A 27,993-nucleotide genomic window follows, 5' to 3' on the forward strand; every position below is an offset into this window, starting at 1 on the left:
GTTTAAATAAATCAATAAAAAAATAGTATGTAATAAAAAAATATTTCTATTTTATTGTTTTATGACAATATGTATTTTTACCGTGCCAGTTTTACATACAAAAACATAGATTTAAATTACAAAAATTACAATTCATTTTACTGTAACATTTTATTTCTATTATTTACATACATTTATGTAACTTAGCCTTGTAAATTCCAAAATTATTACAATATTCTTTTTACTATTTTGTAATTTAAAAGTGTAATTTAATGAAGTATAAAAATAATCTATTTTATTAATCTATGTAAATAAAACTTAATTATCAAATGTTTGTAAACACATCAATTCAAAACAGCTGCATCAATTTGGCTACAACTTTTCTTGTTTATTTGTAATTACTAGGACATCTAAAAATCGAACGAAAACGTTAAAAATTTTGGTAAAAAAATCTCTACATGAAAAAGTGAGTACATGATATATACATATATCATGCTCTTTATTGCAGCAAAAAAAGAATTACACAATTACAAATTAGAAAATTCAAATAAAATACAATAGTAAAAATACAATACAAGGTAATCTCCTTATATCTTCTTAGGGTTCATGCAAAAAGCAGTTAAAAATATAGACATTTTTCATACAATAAATCGTTGTAAATTGTCTTGTATTAAAATTACTTATAAATAACTTTAATATACTAGCTTATATAATATAGATAGAGCATGAAGTGTCAAAAACGTTTCAACATTTAGCCAGCTAAATTGATATTTATATATATTTTTTAAATCAAGACAAACCGCGTCATTTCTTCGGTGTTGCAAGTAATTAAATTAAAAATATCCCAAGCCAAGTACATTTTTTAATTAGAATTATGCACTATATCTTCTGATATGTATTATATAAATATATAGTTTATATATTAATACACATTATAAATTATAGTGACAGCCATTTTCAATTATTTAAAAAAAAACCATTATATGTTCATATTTGGATATAAATCAAAGTAATCAATAAAAATAATGATGAGTTATTACGATCCGTTTCTTTTATTCTTTCTAATGTGTTCGTAATAGGTTTGTATCTTTTTTTATTTTCTCAACTTTACCTCACAATATAACTTTTCCCATATAGTAAATATTTATTATGGTAACCCTGTTCACGTACACAAAAAGTTGACATGTTTTTAAGGAAACATCTGTATGGCATCACTATCTGTACATATAATGTATGTATTTATTACAAGAAGCTTTTTTTTTTAATCTGTCCCTTCTTGCCACCGTTATCTATTTAGTTTCTCGTACAGCTAACAACATGAATTTTACCTATTTTTATGTTCACAATTTTACTTTTAATTACTAATTTTTTAATTTTTTATTAAAAAATAAAAAAAAAAATATTCTTATTTTATATTCTTGTGTGAGTTATACCACATATACCAATCAGGTAAAATTAACAAACATTTTTTATGCAACTTAGAACAGCTAACAAACCAACGGCCCATCTGATGGAAAGTGGTAACCGTCGCCTATAGACATGAACAGTACCGTGGACATAACAGAGTATACTGTTTCGCCCATGATACCACTCATGCGTTGCTATTCTTGAGGACTCAGGTGTTATTCCTCTTCAAACCGAAACACAACTGCTTCAGGGTTGCTTGGCAATCGACTTTTATACAAAGTCTCTCTCTTTCCTCTGCATGCGGCTCACCTGACAGTAAGTGATTACCGCCGCAACATCAGAGAAATTGCAGGTGTATTGCCGTCCTTTTAAGTAGAAATTATCCAAAATTTCAATTTGTACAAAAGTTGTTTGCTTGGGTACCACTGTCTCAATCGTGTTTCAACCATGAAGCAGTTGTGTTTGCATGGCTGTGTTTCGGTTTTAAGGATGGGATGTGGCGTGAATTTATTGGGTACAGAGGAATAACACTTGAGTTCTCAGGAATAGCAACGAATGGGGGTATCATGGGCGAAACAGTATACTCTGTTATGTCCATGGTACTGCTCATGTTTATAGGCGACGGTTACCAATTTCCATCTGGTGGGCCGTCAGCTTGTTTGCCATTCTAAGTTATATATAAAAAAAATACTACTCCTGGGAGTTAGTTTCATACATTGTAAAATATTTAAGTAAAACAAAATATCTACAGAAACGCGCGGTGGAGAATCGCCACTCATCCAGATGGTTCAGATGTAACTTTAGATTGTGGCGGATTGTACGGCGATGAAATTAACCAGCTGGTTTCGTTTTTTCAAAAGAAAAAAAAACATAGCGAATGGCTGGTAACGGTGGTGACGATGTCAGACTGAATAATGCTCTCCTCTTGTCCTCTTCACTAATTCATTTTAAATATTTTATGCTACGCATTGCTGGAACTCATCTCGATATTACGATTCTCTGGCAACACTGTGAATAAAAAGAATGTGTTAAAATATATATATATTAAAAACTAAAAAGAGTCCTTATCGGTACATATGAATGAGGCATACCACAATCAGGTAAACTTAAGTTTAAAAACCGGTTCTGAATTTTTTTATAACATGGGGACAAACGAGCCTACGTCTCACCTGATATATATATATATATATATATATATATATATATATATATATATATATATATATATATATATATATATATATATATATATATATATATATATATATATATATATATATATATATATATATTCCTCCTTTGGTGTTGTCTTTTTTTTTTTTGTAAACTCATAAAATAGAAATAATCCCACCATACATGTTATATCTCAAACGGATTAGGCAGTGTTATCGATGAAACCTCTCAGTCGACTTGATTTCTTTCAACCTATTTTTTTATACAACTTATAATGGCAAACAAGCTGACGGCCCACCTGATGTAAAGTGATAACCGCCGCCTATCGGCATGAGCATAACAGAGTATACCGCTTCGCCTTTTGATATCCCCATGCGTTGCCATTCCTGAGGACTCAGGTGTTATTCCTCTGTACCCTGTAAATTCACGCCACATAGCCATGCAAACACAACTGCTTCACGGTTTAAACACGAATGGGACAGAGGTACCCAAGCAAACGAAGTACAACTGTACAAAGTCTCTCTCTAGTACATTTTGAACAATTATCGTCATATTTCAATAAATTAACACAAAGCAAATAAATTGTACGTATAAATCTTCCTCTTTAACCACTCTACGTACTGAGGAAAACCGCATTGAAATCCGTTGCGTAGTTTAAAAGATATAAGTGTACATACAACGGGGAGCAACTATGTTTTATAAATAAATATATGTGTAGATATATATGTAAACAGTCATCTTTAATTTTTTTTATATATATATATAACTTAGAATGGCAAATAAGCTGACGGCCCACCTGATGGAAAGTGGTAACCGTCGCCTATAGACATGAGCAGTACCATGGACATAACAGAGTATACTGTTTCGCCCATGATACCCCCCATGCGTTGCCATTCCTGAGGACTCAAATGTTATTCCTCTGTATCCTGTAAATTCACGCCATATCCCATTCTTCTAACAGAAACACAGCCATGCAAACACAACTGCTTCACGGTTGAACCACGAATGGGACAGAGGTACCCAAGCAAACGACTTTTCAACAAAGTCTTCCTCTGGTGGCTCAATAAATAGATAGATTATTATTGTTTCCTCCAAAAGATTACAATAGTAAAATCATTATAAATATTACAAGAAATAATCACAATGACAAAACAATGGACGACTTTATCGCTAAAAGCGATCTCTTCCAGGTAACCTTTGGATGGGCATATAAATATTGTATATACATACATACAAATGCAATACTGATAAACAAATAAATATATACGATTACATAGGCATGGGTAATATAGATACCGAGCCGGTATCTATGTATTGGGTTTTTCTGAACATTGATGGCCGAAAAAAGATCATACCTATTTAACTATCGCCCATATGAGTCGGATGTTTATTTTGGTATGTGTTAAAAGTCTGTTATCCAATTTTTTTTGGTAAAAACAGCCTTTTAACATATTTGTTATTGGACCAGTATATAAATAAAATATATAAATGTATAATATATTGTCAATCCCTAAAATTACACACGTATAATAAATATAATTTTTCAAATAAATTGTGTATCACCAAAATTTAATTGTCAAATTATTTTATGTATTTGTTGTAATCTTTTATGTATTTGTTGTAATGTATTATGTATTTGTTGTTAAGCGTGTTGAGTCTCCCATCCGAGAAATAGATATTGGCGACTCGCACGCGTACTAAAGGTAAAGGAATTAAAGGGCCGCCTGAAAATTAGCGCTATATAGGTACATCTTGCTGGAGATGTACATATGTAGCAACAGCTGAGGCGGCTCCTGTTACCAACAACATTAATTGTTTTTTTTTGTTTTAAGTTTTTATTTTCTTAATACTGGTAATAAAGGTTTAATTTGCCATTTTGATAGATAGATAGATATCTATCTATCAATATGGCAAAATAATAAAAAAAAATATTTAAATAAATCAATTACCATAACTTCTTCTGTAGTTCGAGTATAGGAATTTGCTGACCCATATAACGCAAAGGGCCGCAAACAACGATGAAAAAAGTATGAGCAATAATTGCTTCTCATTACTAATCGCCATCTTCTTTGCTGATACTGACGGTGATTTTGACCTGAAATCAGTATATAATTAGATGTATAATACAGTGGGCTGTTAGCATGTTTGTCGTTCTAAGTTGTATAAAAAAATATACATATGTACGTATGCCAATTTTCAGTAATAATTTGTCACCGTCTCAGAACTTTTTAAATAATCAATTTTAAATGATACCCACAGCCACCTTTTATCATTGCATATCTCGCCATTGACAGGGGGGATCCATTTTCCAACGCTAGAACTTAAATGGTCATGTACAATGTGATCTCAAAAGATTTTTCTTCCGCAAACACTCAGGTTGTGAAATGAACTTTCTGCAGATGTTTTCCCTAGAGACTGCAGTATTGGGTTCTTCAAAAAGGATATATTAAAGATCAATCAGAAATATTAAAAAATGTTAAATTGTTTTTTTTTAAATTGACAGATAATTACGACGTTGTCTCATTTAGTTAAGGAAAAGTTATCAACGCTATTAACATACATATATACATACATATCCGTCACGCCTCTCTCCCATTAGGGTTGGCAGAAACAATAGAACGCTAAGTTATGAACGCGCTTAATTCGTATAACATTTTAAAAATTAAATTATTTATTAAAATATATATTTATAATAACAAATTTGTGCTTGCGGTTGCGTGTTTTTACGCATTTAATAATACATACATATATTATCTTATTTAGAACAGTGGCACTTATAAACATTTACTTAAAATAAATGATGTACTTGTAAAACATTACGATATCACTAAATATATATACAAATATATATATATATATATATATATATATATATATATATATATATATATATATATATATATATATATAAACAGCTCTCCTGATGATCTTACATATTTTTTTCAAAATTGACCAAAACCTAGTGATACATATATTTGTAATTGTTAAAACGGCTATATTTATATGGTATATTTTATTTATATAATCAGACAGATACTTAGTATACATTTCAATAATATATCTTGTTTAATAATTAATCATCAATTGATTAAACTAGTAATCTTATTATACTTACGGTGTTAACGTGGTAGTCGGTGTTCTTGATAATATTCTGAAATAACATACATAGATAGTACATTACATTTCAATCATATATGTACTTTATACATATTTATAAATTATATATTTTAATTATACTCACGTTGATATTGTGGTTGATGAAGATTCATTGGTTGTTGTTGGTCTTATTAATTTTCTGCAACAACGTGTAACAACAACAAGAGTACATTTCAATCATATATTTTTATAGTAAATTACATTATTATTAATTTCTTTTGATTTTGAATCTTTGTAGGTACTATTTTACTCACAATCGCGTCGCGTAAAGTTACAATTGTAAATTTAAAATATTTACTGATTTTAAATATTTTAAAATTACAATTAACAATAACAAATGTTCATTAATATAACAATCTTATTATACTTACGGTGTTAACGTGGTAGTCGGTGTTCTTGATAATATTCTGAAATAACATACATAGATAGTACATTACATTTCAATCATATATGTATTTTATACATTTTATTTATAATTGTATATTTTATTTATACTCACGAGGACATTGTAGTTGATGAAGATTCATTGGTTGTTGTTGGTCTTAGTAATTTTCTGCAACAACGTGAAATAACCAAAACGTGAGTATATTTCAATCATATATTTTTATAGTAAAATACTTTATTATTAATTTATTATTATTTTTCTTTTTACTTTTAATCTTTGTAGGTACTATTTCACTCACAATCGCGTCGCATGAAGTTACAATTGTAAATTTAAAATATTTACTGATTTTAAATATTTTAAAATTACAATTAACAATAACAAATGTTCATTAATATAACAATCTTATTATACTTACGGTGTTAACGTGGTAGTCGGTGTTCTTGAAAATATTCTGAAATAACATACATAGATAGTACATTACATTTCAATCATATATGTATTTTATACATTTTATTTATAATTGTATATTTTATTTATACTCACGAGGACATTGTAGTTGATGAAGATTCATTGGTTGTTGTTGGTCTTAGTAATTTTCTGCAACAACGTGAAATAACCAAAACGTGAGTATATTTCAATCATATATTTTTATAGTAAAATACTTTATTATTAATTTATTATTATTTTTCTTTTTACTTTTAATCTTTGTAGGTACTATTTCACTCACAATCGCGTCGCATGAAGTTACAATTGTAAATTTAAAATATTTACTGATTTTAAATATTTTAAAATTACAATTAACAATAACAAATGTTCATTAATATAACAATCTTATTATACTTACGGTGTTAACGTGGTAGTCGGTGTTCTTGAAAATATTCTGAAATAACATAAAAAATACATTATATTTATAATATAACAGAAAGCATTTATTGACCACAAAACAATTTCACATAAGAATTATAACAATCATAACTACGGAAGTAAAAAAATTGCCAAAAGTCGCTATCTCAACATAAATAGATCAATAGTAAGCACATTACTCACTGTTATTAGCATTATATCATATAAGTATATTATATAGTAATTTATCGATAGTTCATTAAATTTATATTTATTATATACATTTTTTTCATTTATTTATTAATAATAATGGAATGAAAAAATATAATTTATTTTTAATTGTTAAAGCGGTTACATTTATATGGTACATTTTATTTATATAATCAGACAGACACTTACGACAGTATACTACATTTCAATAATATATCTAATTTAATAGTTAATCATAGATTAATTAAACTAGTAATCTTATTATACTTACGGTGATATCGTAGCCGTTGGTGTTCTTGATAATATTCTGAAATAACATACATAGATAGTACATTACATTTCAATTATATATGTATTTTATCCATATTTATAATTATATATTTTAATTATACTCACGATGATACTGTGGTTGTCGAAGATTTATTGGTTGTTGTTGGTCTTATTAATTTTCTGCAACAATGTAGACAGTACATTAAATTTCAATAATATTTCTTACTTAGCATTTTACCACCAATTTATTAACGTATTACTCTTATTATACTCACGGTGATACTGTGGTTGATGAAGATTCATTGGTTGTTGTTGATCTTAGTAATATTCTGCAACAACGTAAACAGTGCATTATATTTCAGTAACATATCTTATTTAGTCATTTACTACCAATTTATTAACTTATCACTCTTATTATACTCACGGTGATACTGTGGTTGATGAAGATTCATTGGTTGTTGTTGATCTTAGTAATATTCTGCAACAACGTAAACAATACATTATATTTCAGTAACATATCTTATTTAGTCATTTGCTACCAATTTATTAACTTATCACTCTTATTATACTCACGATGATATTGTGGTTGATGAAGAATCATTAATCGTTGTTGGTCTTAGTAATATTCTGCAACAACGTAAACAGTATATTATATTTCAGTAACATATTTAGTCATTTACTACCAATTTATTAAATTATCACTTTTATTACTCACGATGATATTGTGGTTGATGAAGAATCATTGGTTGGTGTTGGTCTTAGTAATTTCCTGTAACAACATAAACAGTACATTACATTTCAATAATATATCTGTCTTAGTAATTTACCACTAATTTATTAACATATCTTTCTTATTATACTCACGATGATATTGTGGTTGATGAAAAATCATTGTTGGTCTTAGTAATTTTTTACAACAACGTAAACAGTAAATTACATTTAAATAACATATCTTATTTAGTAATTTATTATCAATTTATTAACGTATTACTCTTATTATACTCACGGTGATGTTGTGGTTGATGAAGAATCATTAATCGTTGTTGGTCTTAGTAATATTCTGCAACAACATAAACAGTACATTATATTTCAGTAACATATTTAGTCATTTACTATCAATTTATTAAATTATCACTTTTATTACTCACGATGATATTGTGGTTGATGAAGAATCATTAATCGTTGTTGGTCTTAGTAATTTTCTACAACAACGTAAACAGTAAATTACATTTAACTAACATACCTTATTTAGCAATTTACCACCATTTTATTAACGTATTGCTCTTATTATACTCACGGTGATACTGTGGTTGATGAAGATTCATTGGTTGTTGTTGATCTTAGTAATATTCTGCAACAACGTAAACAGTGCATTATATTTCAGTACCATATCTTATTTAGTAATTTACAACCAAGTAACATAACACTCTTATTTTACTCACGATGATATTGTAGTTGATGAAGATTCTATGGTTGTCGTTGGTCCTAGTAATTTTCTGCAACAACGTAGACATTTGGCAGATTGGTAACCGCAGTTAGGTTTTGAAGATGGAAGAGGGACACTGCTACATATCCTTCGCCCTCCCTTAGTTGCCTCTTGCAATACCCACGGGAAAGGAAGGGGTGACCTATTCTATGCTGGAACCACACGGCACGACAGAGTATACCACAGACTTTTTACCAGAGGGAGACTTTGTACAAAAGTCGTTTACTTGGGTACCTCTGTCCCATTCGTGATTCAACCGTGAATCAGTTGTATTTGCATGGTTGTGTTTCAATTTGAAGGATAGGATACGCCAGTGAATTTACAGAGTACAGAGGAATAACACCTGAGTCTTCAGGAATGGCAATGCATGGGTAGTATTATGAGCAAACAGTATGTATTCTGTACTCTGTTATTTCCATGGTACTGTTCATGTCTATAGGCGACGGTTACCACTTCCCATCAGGTGAGCCGTTAGCTTGTTTGCCATTCTAAGTTGTATAAAACAGACTTATTAGCATAACGTTCTCATTATACTCACGGTGATGTTGTGGTTGATGAAGATTCATTGGTTGTTGTTGGTCTTAATAATTTTCTGCAACAACGTAAACAATACATTACATTTCAATAACATATCTTATTTATTGATTTACCACCAATTTATCAACATATTACTCTTATTATACTCACGGTGATGTTGTGGTTGATGAAGATTCATTAGTTATTGTTAGTCTTAATAATTTTCTGCAACAATGTAGACAGTACATTAAATTTCAATAATATTTTTTACTTAGCAATTTAGCACCAATTTATTAACGTATTACTCTTATTATACTTACGGTGATGTTGTGGTTGATGAAGATTCATTAGTTGTTGTTGGTCTTAATAATTTTCTGCAACAACGTAAACAGTACATTAAATTTGAATAATATTTCTTACTTATCAATTTTCCACCAATTTATTAACGTATTATTCTTATTATACTTACGGTGATGTTGTGGTTGATGAAGATTCATTGGTTGTTGTTAGTCTTAATAATTTTCTGCAACAATGTAGACAGTACATTAAATTTTAATAATATTTTTTACTTAGCAATTTAGCACCAATTTATTAACGTATTACTCTTATTATACTTACGGTGATGTTGTGGTTGATGAAGATTCATTAGTTGTTGTTGGTCTTAATAATTTTCTGCAACAACGTAAACAGTACATTAAATTTGAATAATATTTCTTACTTATCAATTTTCCACCAATTTATTAACGTATTACTCTTATTATACTTACGGTGATGTTGTGGTTGATGAAGTTTCATTGGTTGTTGTTAGTCTTAATAATTTTCTGTAACAACGTAAACAGTACATTATATTTCAATAATATATATTGTTTAGTAATTTACTACCATTTTATTAACGTATTATTCTTATTATACTCACGTTGACATTGTCGTTGATGAAGATTCATTGGTTGTTGCTGGTCTTAGTAATTTTCTGCAACAACGTGGACAGTGCATTATATTTAGATAATTCTTACTTAGTGATTTACTACCAGTTACATAACACTCTTATTATACTTACGGTGATGTTGTGGTTGACGAAGATTCATCAGTTGTTCTTACCAGTAATACTCTGCAATGATATAATTCGGGATAAATTTGTGTCACATTAAACATATTAAAAATCATTAAACTACTAATATCAGACCAAACACCAGATATCTAGTAATTTTTTTTTTGATGAGTAAAAATGATATGGTATCCCCGCCTGCGCTAACGGGATACGCTGGCGGAGCACCAGTGAAGGGTAATAGATGAGAATGAAAACAGGCCAGTTAGCCCATCATGATGAATTCATCAGGAATTAACCATGATAGTTTCCAGGGAGAACCACGAGGAAGTAGTACCTGGTTGGGTATATTGCTAGCAATGGGATTCTCAGTCTCCATTACTAACAATCCCTTTCCCCCCGATGTCTAGTGTTAGTAGTATAGTAGTAGATCGTTTTGCTTAATAAATATTATGTCTTTATCAATAAATACTATTATACATTTCAAATATTATAACATTACATTTCATTCATTCCATTTTATCAGTTTATATTTTTTATTCCGTCAAATTTTAAAATTTAAAATTCCTCAAGATTGGAATATAACTTTATTCTATATTATATATTACTCTTTTCAACAGTTACTTTTTATGAAATCGAAATATACAGAGTGAAATCCTTCGAAGGGAGAATCCCATCAGAGTAACTGAACATTTTGTCTAAAGTAATAATTAAAAATAAGGTATCGAAAAATGTTACAAAAGTCTTGAGACTATTAGTCTTTTTTGTTATTTCGGCGCGTCCATCTTTTTTGTTAGTATTAAAAATTCAAAATATTTCTTTTACAAAACTTCTAATATATTCTATAACAAAGTTCTTAGTTTTACATATTGCTAATAGTTTTATTCTACCGTGTATATAAGTATTTTTTTAAGTTTTATTTAATTTATATTATTACATGATAAAGAACCGAAGAAGCCAATTGATAGTTTCTATCACTAAATTAGATTTATGATACTCACACTAATGGTGTTGTTGATGTTTTATTTGTTATTTCTTTCATTATTGTTCTGTAATGAATTATATGAATTTTATAAATTACAACATTAAATTTCAGGTTTCTCTTAATACGCTTATTTCATTTTAAATATTGCAAAGTTATACTCACGTCGATGTTATAGTTGATATTTTTTCTGTTGATCTTCTGCAATAAAATATGTTTATTTCTTAATTATATATGTACACTATAAATAATAATGCATTTATTTACCCAATAAATTTTAATAAATTTGATGGGACAATTAAAAAATATTTAATAACATTTTTGTTGTGCAGTGCTATACAGTACTTTCAACAATTTTATTCTAATACTTACGTTAATGTTGCAGTTGATACGGACTCTGTGGTCGTTACTAGCGGTGGTGGTCTGCAATATTAATAAAGAGATATACAATTTTACTTTGTGTATAAAAATATCATATTCCTTTATCAAGCACATTTATTTGCTGAGATATAGATAGATACATTAAAAATCTTAAAGAAGTTTTAATCGCATGACTGCATTTAGATTTGAAGGACAGCATTAGTAAAACTACTCAACACCAAGATTTTTTTTTATTTATTTATTTACTCTTTATTGCACCACTTAAAAAATAATTTATAAAAATAACTATTCTATGTTTTTATTCATGCTATTATGGAACAAACTGGTTATTAATTTGTATTTAAAACGGAATGTTTAAAAATTGATACGAAAGTCATCTGCATGAGAAACACTATCCCAGTTATATTTCCATCGTAAAATAACTGTGCTTACATATGTATATAATGGTGATTTGGAGGTTATGATATGGTATTGAAATTGTAGCATACAGGGACATAACGCCATAATCATATTATATTTTTTTCTGTGATGTTCATGATGCTGTTCTACAGGCGACAGTCTGATTATTTGCCATTCTAAATATTAGAGAAAAAAAATATCGTACTCACACTAATGGTGTTGTTGATGTTTTATTTGTAATTTTTTTCGTTATAGGTCTGTAAAAAATATGTTTTTGTTTTATTATTAAAACCTTAAAGTAGTTCTTGCTTATTTTCTATGTATGTTAAATATACTAATAGATTTACTAAAGGGAAACTATGTACAAAAATCGACTGCATGAGGAGTAGTCACTGTTTTATTCGTATTTCAACCGTGAAGCAGCTGCACTTGCATGACTATATTTCAGTTTGGAGGTATATGGCAATGAAGGGATATGTCAATAAAATTATAGCGAATGAAGGCATAACACTATAGTCATATTATAATTTTTACTGTATTATTCAAGGTGCTACTCATATCTTGTTACAAAATGTGTTATTTACATTAACGATGTTGTTGATGTTTTATTTGTTACTTTCTTTTTTAGATTTCTGTAATAAATTACATAGATTATATAAATTATAACACAGAATTTCAAATTTTCTAATAAGTTATAGTTGATATTTCAACTACTATTTCCTTTGTCAAAAGTCTGCAATAAAACATGTTTATTTCTTAATTATAGCCTTATAATATACTTTGTTTATTTATATATATGTGTTATAAATGCTGATGTGTTTATCAGTCTCAATAAACTTTGCTAAATTTAATGGAACAATAAGGAAAAAATTAATATTAATTTATGCTTCAATATTTTTATTCAGATACTTACGTTAATAGTGCAGTTGATACGGATTCAGTGGACATTGTTGGCGGTGGTAACCTGCAATATTAACAAAAAGAGATAGACTATTTTCTTTTTTATAAAAATATATCATATAACTTTATCAATTACATTTCTTTTCTGAGATATAGATACACTAAAAATGTTAAAGGAGTTTTAATCGCATTATTGCATTTAGGTTTCAAGAATAGCATTGGTAATTACTCAATACCAAGACATTTAACTTTATTTATTTATTTACTCTTTATTGCTCCACCACCTATAATAATAATTTTACGTTATTATTTATACTATTATACAACTGGTTATTTGTTTGTTTACCGTTTGAAATAATATTAAAAAATATACAATGTTTGAAACTTTGTACGGAAGTTATCTGCATGAGAAACAGTATCCCACTCGTATTTCTATCGTGAATTAAGTGTGCTTATATAACTGTATTCCTTTAAAGTCGTGATATGGCAGTGAAATTTCAACATACAAAGGCATAATGCTATAATCATATATTTTTTGTGATGTTCATGATACTGTTCTACATGCAACAGTCAGTTTATTTGCCGTTATAAATTTTATAGAAAAAAATATCATACGCTAATGGTGTTGTTGTTGTTTTATTTGTCATTTCTATCATTAGAGGTCTGTAATAAAATATGTTGATTTTTTAATAATAACCTTAAAGTAATTTGTACTTATTTTTATATGTATGTTAAATGTACTCTTAGACTTACTAATGGGAAACTTTGTATAAAAGTCATCTGTGTGACTCTGTCCCACCCGTATTTTTAGTAAGACAGTCGTACTTGCTTAATAAATGAATGAATGAATGAGTATACTTTATTTGCATTATACAATATAGGAAATAAGCAAGACAACAAATATAACGTTACAATTGTAAGGCGGTCTTATTGCTGAGAGCAATCTTTTCAAGAGAACTGTTTTGATTTGAAGGCTAGGATAGCGCAGTGAAATTATAGGGTACGGAGTACACCACAGACACGTTATTTTTTTTTTCTGTGATATGTATGACGCTTCACACGTTTAGACGATGGTTACCACTTTTATCTGGTAGGTGGGCATGGGTCCAGCCTATATAGTACAGGTATACCAAATACCATGATTATTAGTTGAGCCGATAAGACGTTTAAAGGTAACAAACAAACAAAACTTAAAATAAATTGGCAATTAATTTTAACACAAATTTTTTACTCATGACTTCCTTTGCAAAATTAGATGTGTCCAATGACCGGAATACAAAAAAGCCTATGTTCTTATATTATAGAATGTACGATATTTTATAGTGATTGATTAACACGCTAAGAGGTAATAAACAAGCAGTCACTATTACGAGTTGTAAGTATTAAATCATTAATATAAAATAATAGTAGATAGTATAAAATAGTACAGATATACTAACCTTGCTGTTTTTTTCGTAAATCTGGAAATGAACATGCATTGTCATATTACAAAAAAAAATTATTAAATATTTTTTATTCAAGTAAACTTAATAATAATAAATAAGCATTTTTGAACAATCATTTTTTTATGAATCCACCGCTCAATTCGGAGTACGATTTCAACTGAGAACGGGCAAGAAACACAGCTGTTGCTTTTTTCAAATAAAAATTGAGTTTCAAAGAAAAATCAACATCATATCAGCCATTTACTGTCCACTGCTGAACATAGGCCTCCCCCATAAGGGGGGATTTGCCATTAGTTTTTATTGCCATGCTTGGCAAACGGATTGGCAACCGCTGTTAGACTTTGATATTTTAAGAGGGACGCTGCTGGCCATCTCTCGCTGAGTACAGCGACTAGTAAGTCGCCTTTTACGACATCCACAGGAAAGGAAGAGGTGGCCTATTCTATGCCGGGACCACACGGTATCGGGTTAGTTATCATATCTTAATTTTATATAATTATACTTATATTATTTTTATATTTAATATTGCTATTTATATAAAATATAATATATATATAATAGGGACTTACCCTAAATAGTGGCAGATCAAATCGACACCCATAAACATGTGACTGAAAAAAAAAGTTATTTTCGGTAAAGACTTCTAGTGGAATTTATAAAATTGCAATTTCATATAAGAAGAATCAAATTGAAAATTAAAAATTACTACACAGTGGTTAATGATTATCGTTTATATATATTTATAAATTGACATTATATATTGGCTTAATAATGGATTACTAGGTTTTTTTTTTACAACACGGGGGCCAAACGAGCATGCGCTCACCAAATGGTAAGTGACTACCGCCGCCCATGATCACCCACAACACCAGCGGCATTGTAGGTGTGCTGCCGGCCTTTTAAAAAGGAATATACTCTTTTCTTGAAGGTTGTGTTGTCGTATCGGTTCAGAAATACTGCTGCTGGATGTTGATTCCAAAGAATGGTTGTGCGTGGAATAAGAAAGTGCCTTGAAAAACGCACGATGGAAGACCGCCACTCGTCCAGATGATTGGGATGAAACTTTAGTTTGTGGCGGGTTGTACGGTGGTGAAAATCAGCAGCAGGTATCAATCAGCAGTAGGTTAAAATAAAGTAAAAATATAAATTAGGCGTACATATTATATACATACTTGGGGATGTTCCTGGTTTCTATCTCTACAAATTGTTTCCCATGTAACTGAAATTAATGAAAATACAGCATTACATACAGTTTTATAATAGTCCTAATGCAAGTATCTAGGTTTTACTTACTAATTACTAATTGATTTCATTCTTTGTTACTAGATGTCGTTGTGCTAAATTTAATACGCAATATAGTTTTGTTCCACTTCTTTCTGGTATGTTAAAATGCAAATTTTTGTGACCTGTGCTATATACAGTCCAATTACATAATTATATACTGTATACATACGTTTTATATCCTTTTTTATTCCTCTCACCGGGCCTACTTGTGTACAGCTAGAATATAGTGTAGCGATGCGTGACTTTACTAATTATTCGATTGAGTAAATCATTTGGATTTTTCGAAGGATTTTCAAACATTCCATTACTAATTTCATCCAACTACTAATGTCATTCGACTACTAATTACATGTATATTGGGAAGGAATGTAGATTTTTTGCTGTTTTTTTATATGTATATTGTAAAGGAATGTAGTTGGATAGAGTTGGTTTTTTTTTGTCATCAGCTTAAATCGTTTTTGTATATACCTATTGTACTAGTAGTGTATGACAGGCAAAGGCTACACTACGGGTTAGTACTAGTAGTACATGAAATAGAATAAGTTTTTACTAATTAATAAAATCATTCGAATACGAAAATTAGTATATTACTAATTCAGTAGTCGAATAATGAAATTATTAATTACTAATTATTCGGATAAAAATCAATCGGATTCGCGCACCGCTAATAGTGTTTTATTATCATAATATATTTATTATAATTTATTATTATAGTATATATCTAGAACAAGCGAACCAAAACCGATTTGATAATTTTCAAAACTTCATTTCCTAAATTGGTCCGACCGAGATTTACCAATTCATGTGGCAATTATTAAGAACACCTGTCGCGCTTAAAATAACTTTAAAAAAAAATAAGACCAATAAGAAAAAAAGAGAGAGAACTACGTGAGACAGTATGAATGAGAGAGAATTAACTTCTTACCAGCGGCGCAGACGGTTCGTCATATCTGAAAAATAAATACGTAATGATTAATAACCAATTAATACATATTTCAATAACTACCGTATGAAATTACGTGTAAATAAATCGAGAAAGCCTGACTAGTTTCGGGATCAATTCGTGATCCTTATTCGTGAGAGGCTAAGAATCATGAATTGATCCTTAAACTAGTCGAGCTTTCTAATAACCCATAAGTTAGACCAATAGGTATTACATTAAAATATAATGTGTGCTTACGAAAGCTTTAACAATAAAATTAAAACATAGGTGCGTGCAAAATTGCTACCCGTTTTCTATAGATGGTTAACAAAGATCATAGAAATAATATTTTTTTAGGGAGACTTTGTACAAAAGTTATATACTTGAATAATTCTGTTCCATTCATGTTACTGCCGTGAAACGATAATGTTTGCATGGCTGTGTACTTAGAATGGCAAACAAGCTGACGGCCCACCTGATGGAAAGTGGTAACCGTCGCCTATAGACATGAGGAGTACCATGGACATAACAAAAAATACTATTTCGCCCATGATATCTCACCATGCGTTGCCATTCTTGAGGACTCAGGTGTTATTCCTCTGTGGCCTGTAAATTAATTAAAAATAAATATACAGTATAGAGTCATAACACCTTAGTCCTCAGGAATGGCAACACATGAAAGGTATCACAAGCAACACAGTGCATTCCGTTAGGTCCACGGTACTGTTCATATCTACAGGTGAATAAGTTGTATAAATAAAGCGCAAAAACTCATTCTATGTATTAAATAATTAAATATAGATACGTCAAGATACATTATGTGCGTAAGTATATAGAACACTGATAAAAAAAAAACTAATCTGGTAATTTGACAATTAGCTGACATAACGTTGACCCATTTTTAAGACTCGATGCTCTATCTATATAATCTAAAAGCATAATATAGCGGGATAGATCTATTTGAATCGAAGCATTTGGCATTCTATTGTTTCTGTTTACCCCAATGGGAGACAGGCGTGACGATATGTATGTAGGAATAACACAAATATTATTATTATATTATATTAAAATTACCTAGTATTCAATAAAGTAATAAATTACAGTAATAATAAAAATAAAAACAAGCTAAAAAATTGTCCTATATAAATAAGTGATTTTAATATCTTGATTTCTGTAATAAGAACCTTATTAATAATTAATAAAAAAAAACTGTATATATGTCAGTATGCACTTACCCCAAATTTTTACACATTTGGCCGATGTTGAAATTCGCGTAACTGTAATAAAAAAAAAACATATAATTGCTTATTTTATTAATAAAACGAACAGTTTTTGTTTCGTAAAATAACAGCTAGCTTCATCAAAACACCATTAAAAAAATAAAAAAATCGACAACTTCACATGTAAAGGAATTGTTAATAATAGGGATGTCACATGATGATGACTACAGCATGGGGTTCTTCAAAAGGGGGGGTAAAGAGGTTTCTTCAGGGTCGGCAACGCGCGCGTAATGCCTCTGGTATTGCAGGCGTTCATAGGCTACAGTAACCACTTACCATCAGGTGGGCCGTATGCTTGTTTGCCACCTCAGTGGTATAAAAAAATGTCAGTTCCCACTGCTAGCAATATACCCTGACAAATTGACCTCCACGCGATTTCCCCAGAAAACCATCGGGTTTAATTGTTGCTGAATTCATCAAGATACCATAGACTAACCGACCTGGTTTCATCTGCATCTATCACCCATTATTGGTGTCTTACAAGCGTATACCGATAGCGCAGGGATTACCGTTCCATTATCACACATAAAAAAAATAACAAAAGAATAAGGACTAAAGTACAGAACATAGGAGAAAGGGATTGTTAGTAATGGGGAGGTCTATCAATATACTCTATCAGGTCGACCTCCACGCGGTTCCTTCTGGAAAGCATCGTGATCAATTTATCGCTGAATTCGTCACGATAGCCTAACTGACCTGCTTTTTTATCCTCACCAATTCCCCTCACCAATCACTGGTGCCCCGCCAGCGTATACCGATAGCGCAAGCAGGGTTACCATTCCATTATCATACATTAATACAAGACATAGATTAAGTATTAATTTTTATTATTTTACTTTTTTAATACTCATACATGTATGTGTAACGGTGACGGCAACGAAAGACGTGCGCCTTTAGTCGTTTTTAGGTCGTGACCTTAAAATGACTAAATAATGACGTCCTATATCATTTATTTATCAGACGTCATCGTGACGTACCTAACATTGTACGCTGTTAAATTTTTAATTTAACAGCATTCTAAAATATATACTTAAGAGCGATACACCCTAAACAAGTTAAAACCCATAGATTTTCCTCTACAAAACAAAACTTAATTAAGCATGATTACAAACATGATATTTGATGACATTTCTATAGGACCAATCTGAAAGTATATCCTTTCAAATAAAAAAGAATATCCCAAATCGGTTTCAAAATGACGTCTTGAGATACACAAACATAAAAAAATAACCGAATCGAACGCTTTCCTTTTTTAAAAGGCGATTAAAAATGGAAATATGTTTAAAGGCGTTCATACCATATTCATACCGAGGTCTATCTATAATCTATATTCTAAAGTATGGCAATGAGAATATTTAACAATATATATATATATATATATATATATATATATATATATATATATATATATATATATATATATATATATATATATATTATAGTTGCAATATCTATACACAGTTCCAGTAACGTGTTAAAAATATGTGTTATCTAAAAAATAATATTGGATAATAGACTTTTAGCATATTTGAAAATAGATATCCGACCAATATGGGCGATATCGAAATGGCTGATGACCTTTTTCCACCATCAATGACCAGTGGAATCCATCATATAGATATCGGATCAGTGTCTATGTTACCTATGCCTAATATAACATTTTACTTCTCTAGCAGAGAACTAATAAACTTTCTTAAATAATCTCTCAGAAACATTGAAAAACTGTAGATTGTTTTTTATAATTGACATATAATTGCGATGTTGCCACTTCAGAGGGCCTACCATGAAATATTTTCCGAAATTTCGGGGACAAACGAAATAGAAATTTGATGTTAAAATTACATAATACATGCCGTTTAAAATTATTAAAAATATTAAAATATCGTTCCTCTGCACTATTAGGATAGGATTTATGATGAATGAAACGTTAAGCTCCATTTACTGGGTCGATTTAGGTACGAACAAAAACACGAAATTGAGCCCGAAAATTCGGAATTTCATTTCATGATATGCCCTCAGTAACCAAAAGCTGTCTTTTCTTCTTTCTTTTTATACAACTTAGAATGGCAAACAAACTGACAGCCTACCTGATGGAAAGTGGTAACCGTCGCCTATACACATGAGCAGTACCATGAACATAACAAAGTGTACTGTTTCGCCCATGATGCCCCCCATGCGTTGCCATTCCTGAGGACTCAGGTGTTATTCCTCTGTACCCAGTAAATTCACGCCATATCCCACCCTTCAAACCGAAACACAGCCACGCAAACACAACTGCTTCACGGTAAAAACACGAATAGGACAGAGGTACCCAAGCAATCGACTTTTGTACAAATTCTCCCTCTGGTAAGATGATATCCTATGGTAAGGTGGTAATATATAGTTTACATTACTCTGTCTTTTAAATTTGATAATTTAAATTCTCCGATTTTAGAAATAGCAAAATGACATTTTTGGTATCGACCCTAGAAAGGTTTATATTAAAAGTGCCCTGTGGTTTTGGTTAAATCCAATTTGCATTTATATTGATTTGCATCGTTGAAATACACAAATGAACCGTCATCGATACAAATACATGTTTTGTTTACAAGGAAATTTAGTGTTTCCTTAAGTACCTACGCTACATATATAGGAGTAATTACAAATACATAAATAACATTGTGGTTAGCAAATACGTCAGTTAATTTTAACTATTTTTAAACATTACAGTATTTGAAAGGATGTAGACAAAAACTTAAGGATGAAGTCATCTAAACCAACCTGTTAAATTCACCGTGTATTGAAATTATAGTAGCAAAGATAAATTACTTCTGCCAGTAAGAGACTTTGTACAAAAGTCATTTGCTTGGGCACCTCTGTCCCATTCGTGTTTCTATCGTGAAGCAATTATATTTGCATGGCTGTGCTATACGGTTTGAAGGATGAGATATGGCAGTGAATTTACAGAGTACAGAGAAATAACACCTAAGTCCTCAGGAATGGTAACGCGTGGGGGGTATCATGTGCGACAATATACTCTGTTATGTCCATGGTACTGCTCATGTCTATAGGCGACGGTGACCACTTTTCATCAGGTGGGCCGTCAGCTTGTATGCCATTCTAACTTTCATTAAAAAAAACTTAGTGATTCAGTGATTTAATACACTGCCTCGTCTTCTGATGGTCACCGGTTGGATGGATGGGATGGCCCCACTCAATATATATAATGTACATTTTATAATCATGAGCCTGTTTTTATTGATTTCATTATTTTCTATCTCTGTATCATCAACATTATCATCACATCAGCCGTTAACTGTCCACTGCTGAACATAGTCCTCCTCCTTTGAGGGTTTTACCAGTAGTTGCCACTCTTGACAGGCGTGTTGGCAACCACAGTTAGACGTTGATGATGTTTTTAGAGAGACGCTGTTACCGATCCCTCGACCATTCAGTTCCTTTAGTCGCCTCTTACGTCACCAACGGGAAAGCAAGAGGTGGCCCATTCTATGCCGGAACCACACGGCGATTTATGTATACTATAACTATATATCATCATTTTAGCCATTATCCGTCCACTACTGGACATAAGCCTTCCTCATAGACTACCATGAAGAACAGTCCTGAGCCACCTGCATCCACTAACTCCCTGCAATGCATTTCAGGTCGTCACTCCATCTAGTAGGAAGTCGTCTCACAACTGCATTTAACTGTACTGGAAAGGGATTGTTAGCAATGGAGTTTAACAGCCCCATTGCTAGCAATATGCCCTATTAGGTCGACTTTCACGTGGTTCCCCCTGGAAACCATCGTGAACAATTCATGTTGAGTTCGTCACGATGGACCAACTGACCTGCTTCATCCTCACCTATCATCCTTCACTGGTGCTCCGCCAGCGTATCCTGATAGCACAGGCGAGGTTACCATTCCATTATCACCCATTAAAAAAAAACCTTACGCAGTCGCCACCCAGTATACTCTGTTATATCCATGGTACTGCTCATGTCTATAGGCGACGGTTACCACTTTCCATCAGGTGGGCCGTCAGCTTGTTTGTCATTCTAAGTTTTATAAAAAAAAAACCCAAGAACCTTTCTTTCCCATTGTTTGTCGGTTTTTCGAGCTATGTGACGAGACCGTTGTCACTTCAGCTTGCTTATCCTTCGAACTATGTTGGTTACTTTGGTTCTTTTGCGGATATCCTCGTTTCGGATTATATCACGCAAGGAGACTCCGAGCATAGTCCTCTCCATAGCCAGCTAAGTAATTTAAAGATTTTGCATACGGACAAGCATGTAGGACCGTGTTAAGGTTCCCTAAGTCATCACTGGCAACACGCACTGGCCCTATGCCAACGCTAAAATCAATAAAGCAGGTGGAATTACCATCCCATTTACATGATTCGACAGGCTTCAACAAGTGGAGAAGACACTAGTAATCCCGTGTTAGAACGTTCCTTAAAACTAAATTTAGAAACCATTCACCGCTTTTAATAAAATTTTATAAGTGTTTTTAACCTGAGATATAGAACAGTTCTATCCCAATAATAAAAAAAAAAAAAAACATTTAAGAGTTTCCTCTTGTTGGTGCAACTAATTCATGCATCTTCTTCCAGCCAGCTCTATCCCAGGCCATATCCTTGACCTCCCTATACGACATGACACCTAGTGTTTCTTTTATCTCTCCCATGTAGTTATTCCGTAAATGACGGTGAACGCAAAATAATGTTTGCCGGGTTGACCAATTTTAACTATGGGTTATAAATTAAAAAAATGTACTTACGACCCTTCTAATTCCAAAAGACAGCCCGAGCTATCCGCGTATCCTTCTGCTATCTGAAATTTATAACAATCCTATTAATATTATAAAAGCGAAAGTTTTGTAAAAATGGATGGAAGAAAGTTTATTAGAGGGTGGATAATATATAGCAATATATATATACACACATATATATATATATATATATATGTATATATATATATATATATCCTGTCTCTTCTTTACACAATCCTTTTTAATCCTGCTGCTCCTGATTATCTAAAAGACCGATTCTTGTTTCTCAGTGAGGCTAATGATCATACTTTACGCAGTGTCAATAACCTCCGACTTAAATTTCCCACTCATTCTTCTTCCTTTTATTCTAAATCCTTTACTGTTCAGGCAGTTCGTCTATGGAACTCACTGCCTACCTCTATTCGGTGCGCTCAAACTCTTACTAGCTTCAAAACCTCTGTTAAATCTTACTACCTCTCACTTTAGTACTATTTTCCTGTGTTCTCTCTTCGTTTTCCTTCGTCATTTTTTTTTCTGTTGTATGTGTGCTGTTAAGTATGTGTATGTTATGTATATATTTAATTGTGTATATATTATATATGTATGTGTATGTATGTATGTATGTTATGTATATATTTAATTGTGTATATATTATATATGTATGTGTATATATGTATGTATGTATCTATATATGTTTGTATATGATAATATTTATATAATAGTGCGCCACCTACTCTTTGTCTTTTTCTCAATGTCCTCTACCCAAAGGTTGTCTGGAAGAGATTGCTTAGCGATAAGGCCGCCTTTTGTATCACTTCTCATTAATATTTACTGTATTTGTTATTTCTCTTTTTACTTGGTGCAATAAAGTGTAAATAAATAAATAAATAAATAAATATATATATATATATATATATATATATATATATATATATATATATATATATATATATATTGTAGCTACAATATCTATATATTCGTCCGATGAGGAATATGTTAAAAAATCTGTAATTGACTTTGTACAAAAGTCGATTGTTTGGGTACCTCTGTCCCATTCGTGTTTCAACCGTAAAGCAGTTGTGTTTACATAGCTGCGTTTCCGTTTAAAGGGTCCCACCCTTTTTTTATGGCGTGAATTTACAGGGTACAGAGGAATAACACCTGAATCCTCAGGAATGGCAACGCATGAGGGGTATCATGGGCAAAACAGTATACTCTGTTATGTCCATGGTACTGCTCATGTCTATAGACGACGGTTACCACTTTCCATCAGGTGGACCGTCAGCTTGTTTGCCATTGTAAGTTGTATAAAAAAAATTTAAAAAATAAAGTTGGAAAATAAACTTTTAACATGTTCGAAAATAAATATCCGACCGATATTGGTGCTATGGAAATAATTGAAATGGCTGATGACCTTTTTTTTGCCATTAAATGTCCAGAGGAATGCAATATATAGATAAAAGATCGGTATTCAATTACTACTGCTTAATTTAATAGTATATTCTTTATTGCACTTGTAAGTTACATATAAAATAATGTATTTATAAATGTTGTGAGCAAGGGTGGACTTATCTCTGACAGAGATCTCTTCCAGTCAACCCAGTACAGTAAGAAAGCATTTCGTTAGCGGACAGCTGAGCATTTATTAGTTTTTCACGCAAAAATTACTGAACGGATTTGAATTACATTTTATACACGGGTAGATTACATCATAGCTTAGCAAATAGGTTACTTTAATCATTGATACACGCGAGCAAAGCCACGGAATATATTTAGTAATATAATAAGTTCCAAATGATCACACCAACCGCCTGATCCTCAAGCTAGATAACCCTATCATACGAAAACATGGCAACGAACTAAGGGCACAGTACAAGACACCCAGAGCAAAGCCCAAAATTTGGAAGAGTTCTTTTCCTGCGTTGGTCCAACCGGGAATCGAACCCGGGACTCTGACTTACACAAACCAAGGTGCCGATCACTGCGTCACGGAGGTCGTCATAATAATGTACTAATATTTTTTTTATAACAAACAACAATCGCTAATCACACATCCGTAGCCTGGAAGCTGATAATATTAAACCAGAATTGCGAGTAGGTACATGATTAATAAATCAACACATACAATGCACTAATTGTACCATTAAACGCGAGTGAGATAGAATTAAAATTAAATGAAATATTGATTTGCTTTAAACAGACATTTAACTTAATAAAGGCCATGTGACCGAACTTTTTAGCATCTGTTTAATGGACTTAAAATTGTATACATAAAAATGTAATATATTAATTAATTACATATATACATACATACATATCTGTCACGCCTGTCTCCCATTAGGGTAGGCAGAAACAATAGAACGCCAAATGCTTCGATTCAAACAAACCTCTTTCGCTTCTTCCACATTCATCAATCTTCTGTACTACTTGAATAGAGATATATATACTAACTATATATATATATATATATATATATATATATATATATATATATATATATATATATATATATATATAAATAACATTAATGTTGTATAATTTTAGTAGTCACCAACATTAATAACAACCAACAAGCATGCTTGCCTGCTCCAGTCCAAAATATTAGAACTCCCTACTTGTAGAATACATTTTTTTAGAAATCCCTTCTCATTTCGCGCTGAGCAACTATGGAACAGGCTACCTGCTGACATACAGGATAGTCCTTCCACTATTTCCTTCAAGAAAAGGTTGAAATCTCACCATTTAACTAGTAATACATAATAATACTATACACTTACTTATTACATGTATTGTTTATGTATATATGTATATATATATATATATATATATATATATACATATACATATATATTATGTTTTATAAACCATCCGACTTCAATCGTTGCGTATGTTATGTTATTTTTATAGTAACGTTATGAATAAAAAAGAAAACGGAAACCGCATTCAATTTATCAACACATCCAACGCATTTCGTGGGAAACGCATTGTTCATTGTGGACTTTATTGTAAGTCTGTATGTTACATTTTATGACGATCTCCGTTCTGCAGTTTTTTTTTACGCAAATTAGAATGGCGAACGAGCTAACAGCCCACCTGATGGAAAGTGCTAACCGTCTCCTATAAACGTGAATGGTACTATGAACATAACAGAGTACACTGTGTCGCCCGTGATACCACTCATGTGTTGCTATATAATTGTATAAAATGCTCAAACTTTATATTGCTTTTGACCAATACTTCTTTGAAATGAAATTCAGTTTTGCTCATGAAACTTTCCTTTAAAATGCTGATAAAAATCATTCTACATATGACGCAAATAGCTGTGTGGCCCTGGTATAGAATAGGCCACCCCTTCCTTTCCCGTGGATGTCGTAATAGCCGACTAAGGACCAAAGCAGGCAAGGCAAGGGATGGGCAGCAGCGTCCCTCTTAAAACATCTCTAAAGGCTGACTGCGGTTGCCAATTCGCCTGCCAAACGTGGCAACTACTGGCAAAACCCCCCAAGGGACAGGCTTGTGTTCAGCAGTGGACAGTTAAAGGCTGATATGATGACGATATGACGCAAAATATAATTATTTTTATAAATTATATAAAGTAACAATTAACTGATAAAATACAACGAAATGAACACTACATTTTCCTGCATATGGCTTTGTTTTCAAGCATTGACGTAATTTCAGTTGCTAATTTAATTTAATAAAAATAATTTTGTTCTTTAGAAGTTTATTTTTAAATAATAAAATTTAATAAAAATAATTTTGTTCTTTAGAAGTTTATTTTTAAATAATAAAATTTAACAAAAATAATTTTGTTCTTTAGAAGTTTATTTTTAAATAATAATAATAATATATAACAGGAGAAATAACCTTTGTAAGAAGATTCAAAATTAGGGTTATGCTTTTTTCTTATGTAACATAGAATGGTAAACAAGCAGACGGCTCGCCTGATGGAAAGTGGCAAACAATGCCTATATACAAACACATATATATTGCTGAATATGTATAACTGAAAAATAGGCAAATATAAAAAAAAGTTAATGTTAGGACTGAATATCGATATGGAGAAACCATTTGGCAGCCACAGTTTAAGTTTTTTATACAATTTAAAATGGCAAACAAGCTATATAGCTCACCTGATGGAAAGTGGTAAACGTCGCGTCGCTTATAGACATGAGCAGTACCATGGACATAATAGAGTATACTGTTTCGCCCATGATATTGTCAATCCTAAGGACTCAGGTGTTATTCCTCTGCACCCTGTAAATTCACGCGATATCCCTCCCTTCAAACCGAAACACAGTCATGCAAAACACAACTGCTTCACGGTTGAAACACGAATGGGACAGAGGTACCCAAGCAAACAACTTTTGTACAAAGTCTCTCTCTGGTATTTTACTAGTAGTTGCCACACTTGGCAAATGGGTTAGTAACACAGAGTTAGACTTTAGTTTATATTGTTTAAGGAGCATTAAATTCCCTTATTCGCCTCTTACAACCACGGGAAATGGAGGAATTTATTTAAAAAGCCTACCATGATAACAATATATAAAAATATACACACAATAGGGTTTACTAAAAAAAAAATATTAATTTAGAAAAAAAAAACAATAATATATTAGGACTTACCATTAAAAATGTGATTGTGAACGCAACGAGCCGCATTTTAGATATGTACCCGTCACGGCGTTATTAATTAAAATGTTGGCCACAAATAACCTATAGGTTGGTTCAATTTAAACAACTGGTATGCGAACAAATATAGCTCAGGATCACTGTGTTCCCCTTTTCCTCTTTACTACACTCAGCACATTATGCGCGATAAATAAAGGTCATTAGTTTTACATAGGTAATTAAAAATAATTACCGCCAAATTAGAGTGAACGGATGAGAATTTTGAAATTTTACTATGCTATCTAATAAAGTAATTGTTTTAGAAGAAAAAATATGGAATTTTTTTGTACCTATATCAATATTTTTCAAACTATATTTTTTTTTTATAAATTTTATAAAAAAAATATATGTTAAAATACTATTTTAACTGGATTGAAATTATGACGGTTTATTTTAACATTGCCAATGATAACGATTGTTTAAATTGAATTTAAAAATTTATATTTGGAAGTTGATAATTTTCGCACTGGCTGGCTGGTAACGAACGTATCCCAAACTGCAACGAAC

General features: G+C 31.2%; 1 protein-coding gene across 50 annotated transcripts; it reads right to left on the reverse strand.

Moving 5' to 3' along the window:
* Nucleotides 1–28: 28 nt before the first annotated feature.
* On the reverse strand, nt 29–27,973 carry LOC113510572 (serine-rich adhesin for platelets-like). 50 transcript variants are annotated; one of them, XM_052894831.1, is made up of 39 exons: nt 27,442–27,966; nt 22,825–22,877; nt 18,019–18,060; nt 16,787–16,811; nt 15,750–15,796; nt 15,147–15,188; nt 14,572–14,592; nt 13,146–13,196; nt 12,442–12,489; nt 11,825–11,875; nt 11,618–11,653; nt 11,472–11,519; nt 10,483–10,533; nt 10,342–10,395; nt 10,193–10,246; nt 10,044–10,097; nt 9,895–9,948; nt 9,746–9,799; nt 9,597–9,650; nt 9,448–9,501; nt 8,866–8,919; nt 8,721–8,774; nt 8,572–8,625; nt 8,430–8,483; nt 8,139–8,192; nt 7,997–8,050; nt 7,848–7,901; nt 7,699–7,752; nt 7,550–7,603; nt 7,425–7,460; nt 6,945–6,980; nt 6,644–6,697; nt 6,516–6,551; nt 6,215–6,268; nt 6,087–6,122; nt 5,801–5,854; nt 5,675–5,710; nt 4,509–4,654; nt 29–2,394 (listed from the first exon to the last, which is right to left on the reverse strand). In XM_052894831.1, the coding sequence occupies exons 1-39, from the start codon at nt 27,475–27,477 to the stop codon at nt 2,348–2,350; spliced, it is 1,950 nt and encodes a 649-aa protein (XP_052750791.1). In that variant the 5' UTR covers nt 27,478–27,966; the 3' UTR covers nt 29–2,347. The 50 variants fall into 50 exon arrangements, with proteins under 50 accessions (XP_052750791.1, XP_052750805.1, XP_052750792.1 ...); XM_052894845.1 differs by lacking the exon at nt 7,550–7,603 and having other exon boundaries at nt 27,442–27,972; XM_052894832.1 differs by lacking the exon at nt 6,087–6,122 and having other exon boundaries at nt 27,442–27,970.
* Between the last annotated feature and the right edge of the window lie 20 nt (nt 27,974–27,993).

The sequence above is a fragment of the Galleria mellonella genome, unplaced genomic scaffold, assembly GCF_026898425.1.
Source record: "Galleria mellonella isolate WM207_F2 unplaced genomic scaffold, CSIRO_AGI_GalMel_v1 utg2411, whole genome shotgun sequence".
NCBI classification, from domain to species: domain Eukaryota; kingdom Metazoa; phylum Arthropoda; class Insecta; order Lepidoptera; family Pyralidae; genus Galleria; species Galleria mellonella.

Coding starts and splice junctions, on each gene's coding strand:
- LOC113510572 (XM_052894831.1), bottom strand. CDS start 27,477: ATGCGGCTCGTTGCGTTCACAATCACATTTTTAATG. Junction 10,098..10,192: donor TCATCAACCACAACATCACC/GTAAGTATAATA, acceptor ACGTTGTTGCAG/AAAATTATTAAGACCAACAA. Junction 6,698..6,944: donor CCGACTACCACGTTAACACC/GTAAGTATAATA, acceptor ACGTTGTTGCAG/AAAATTACTAAGACCAACAA.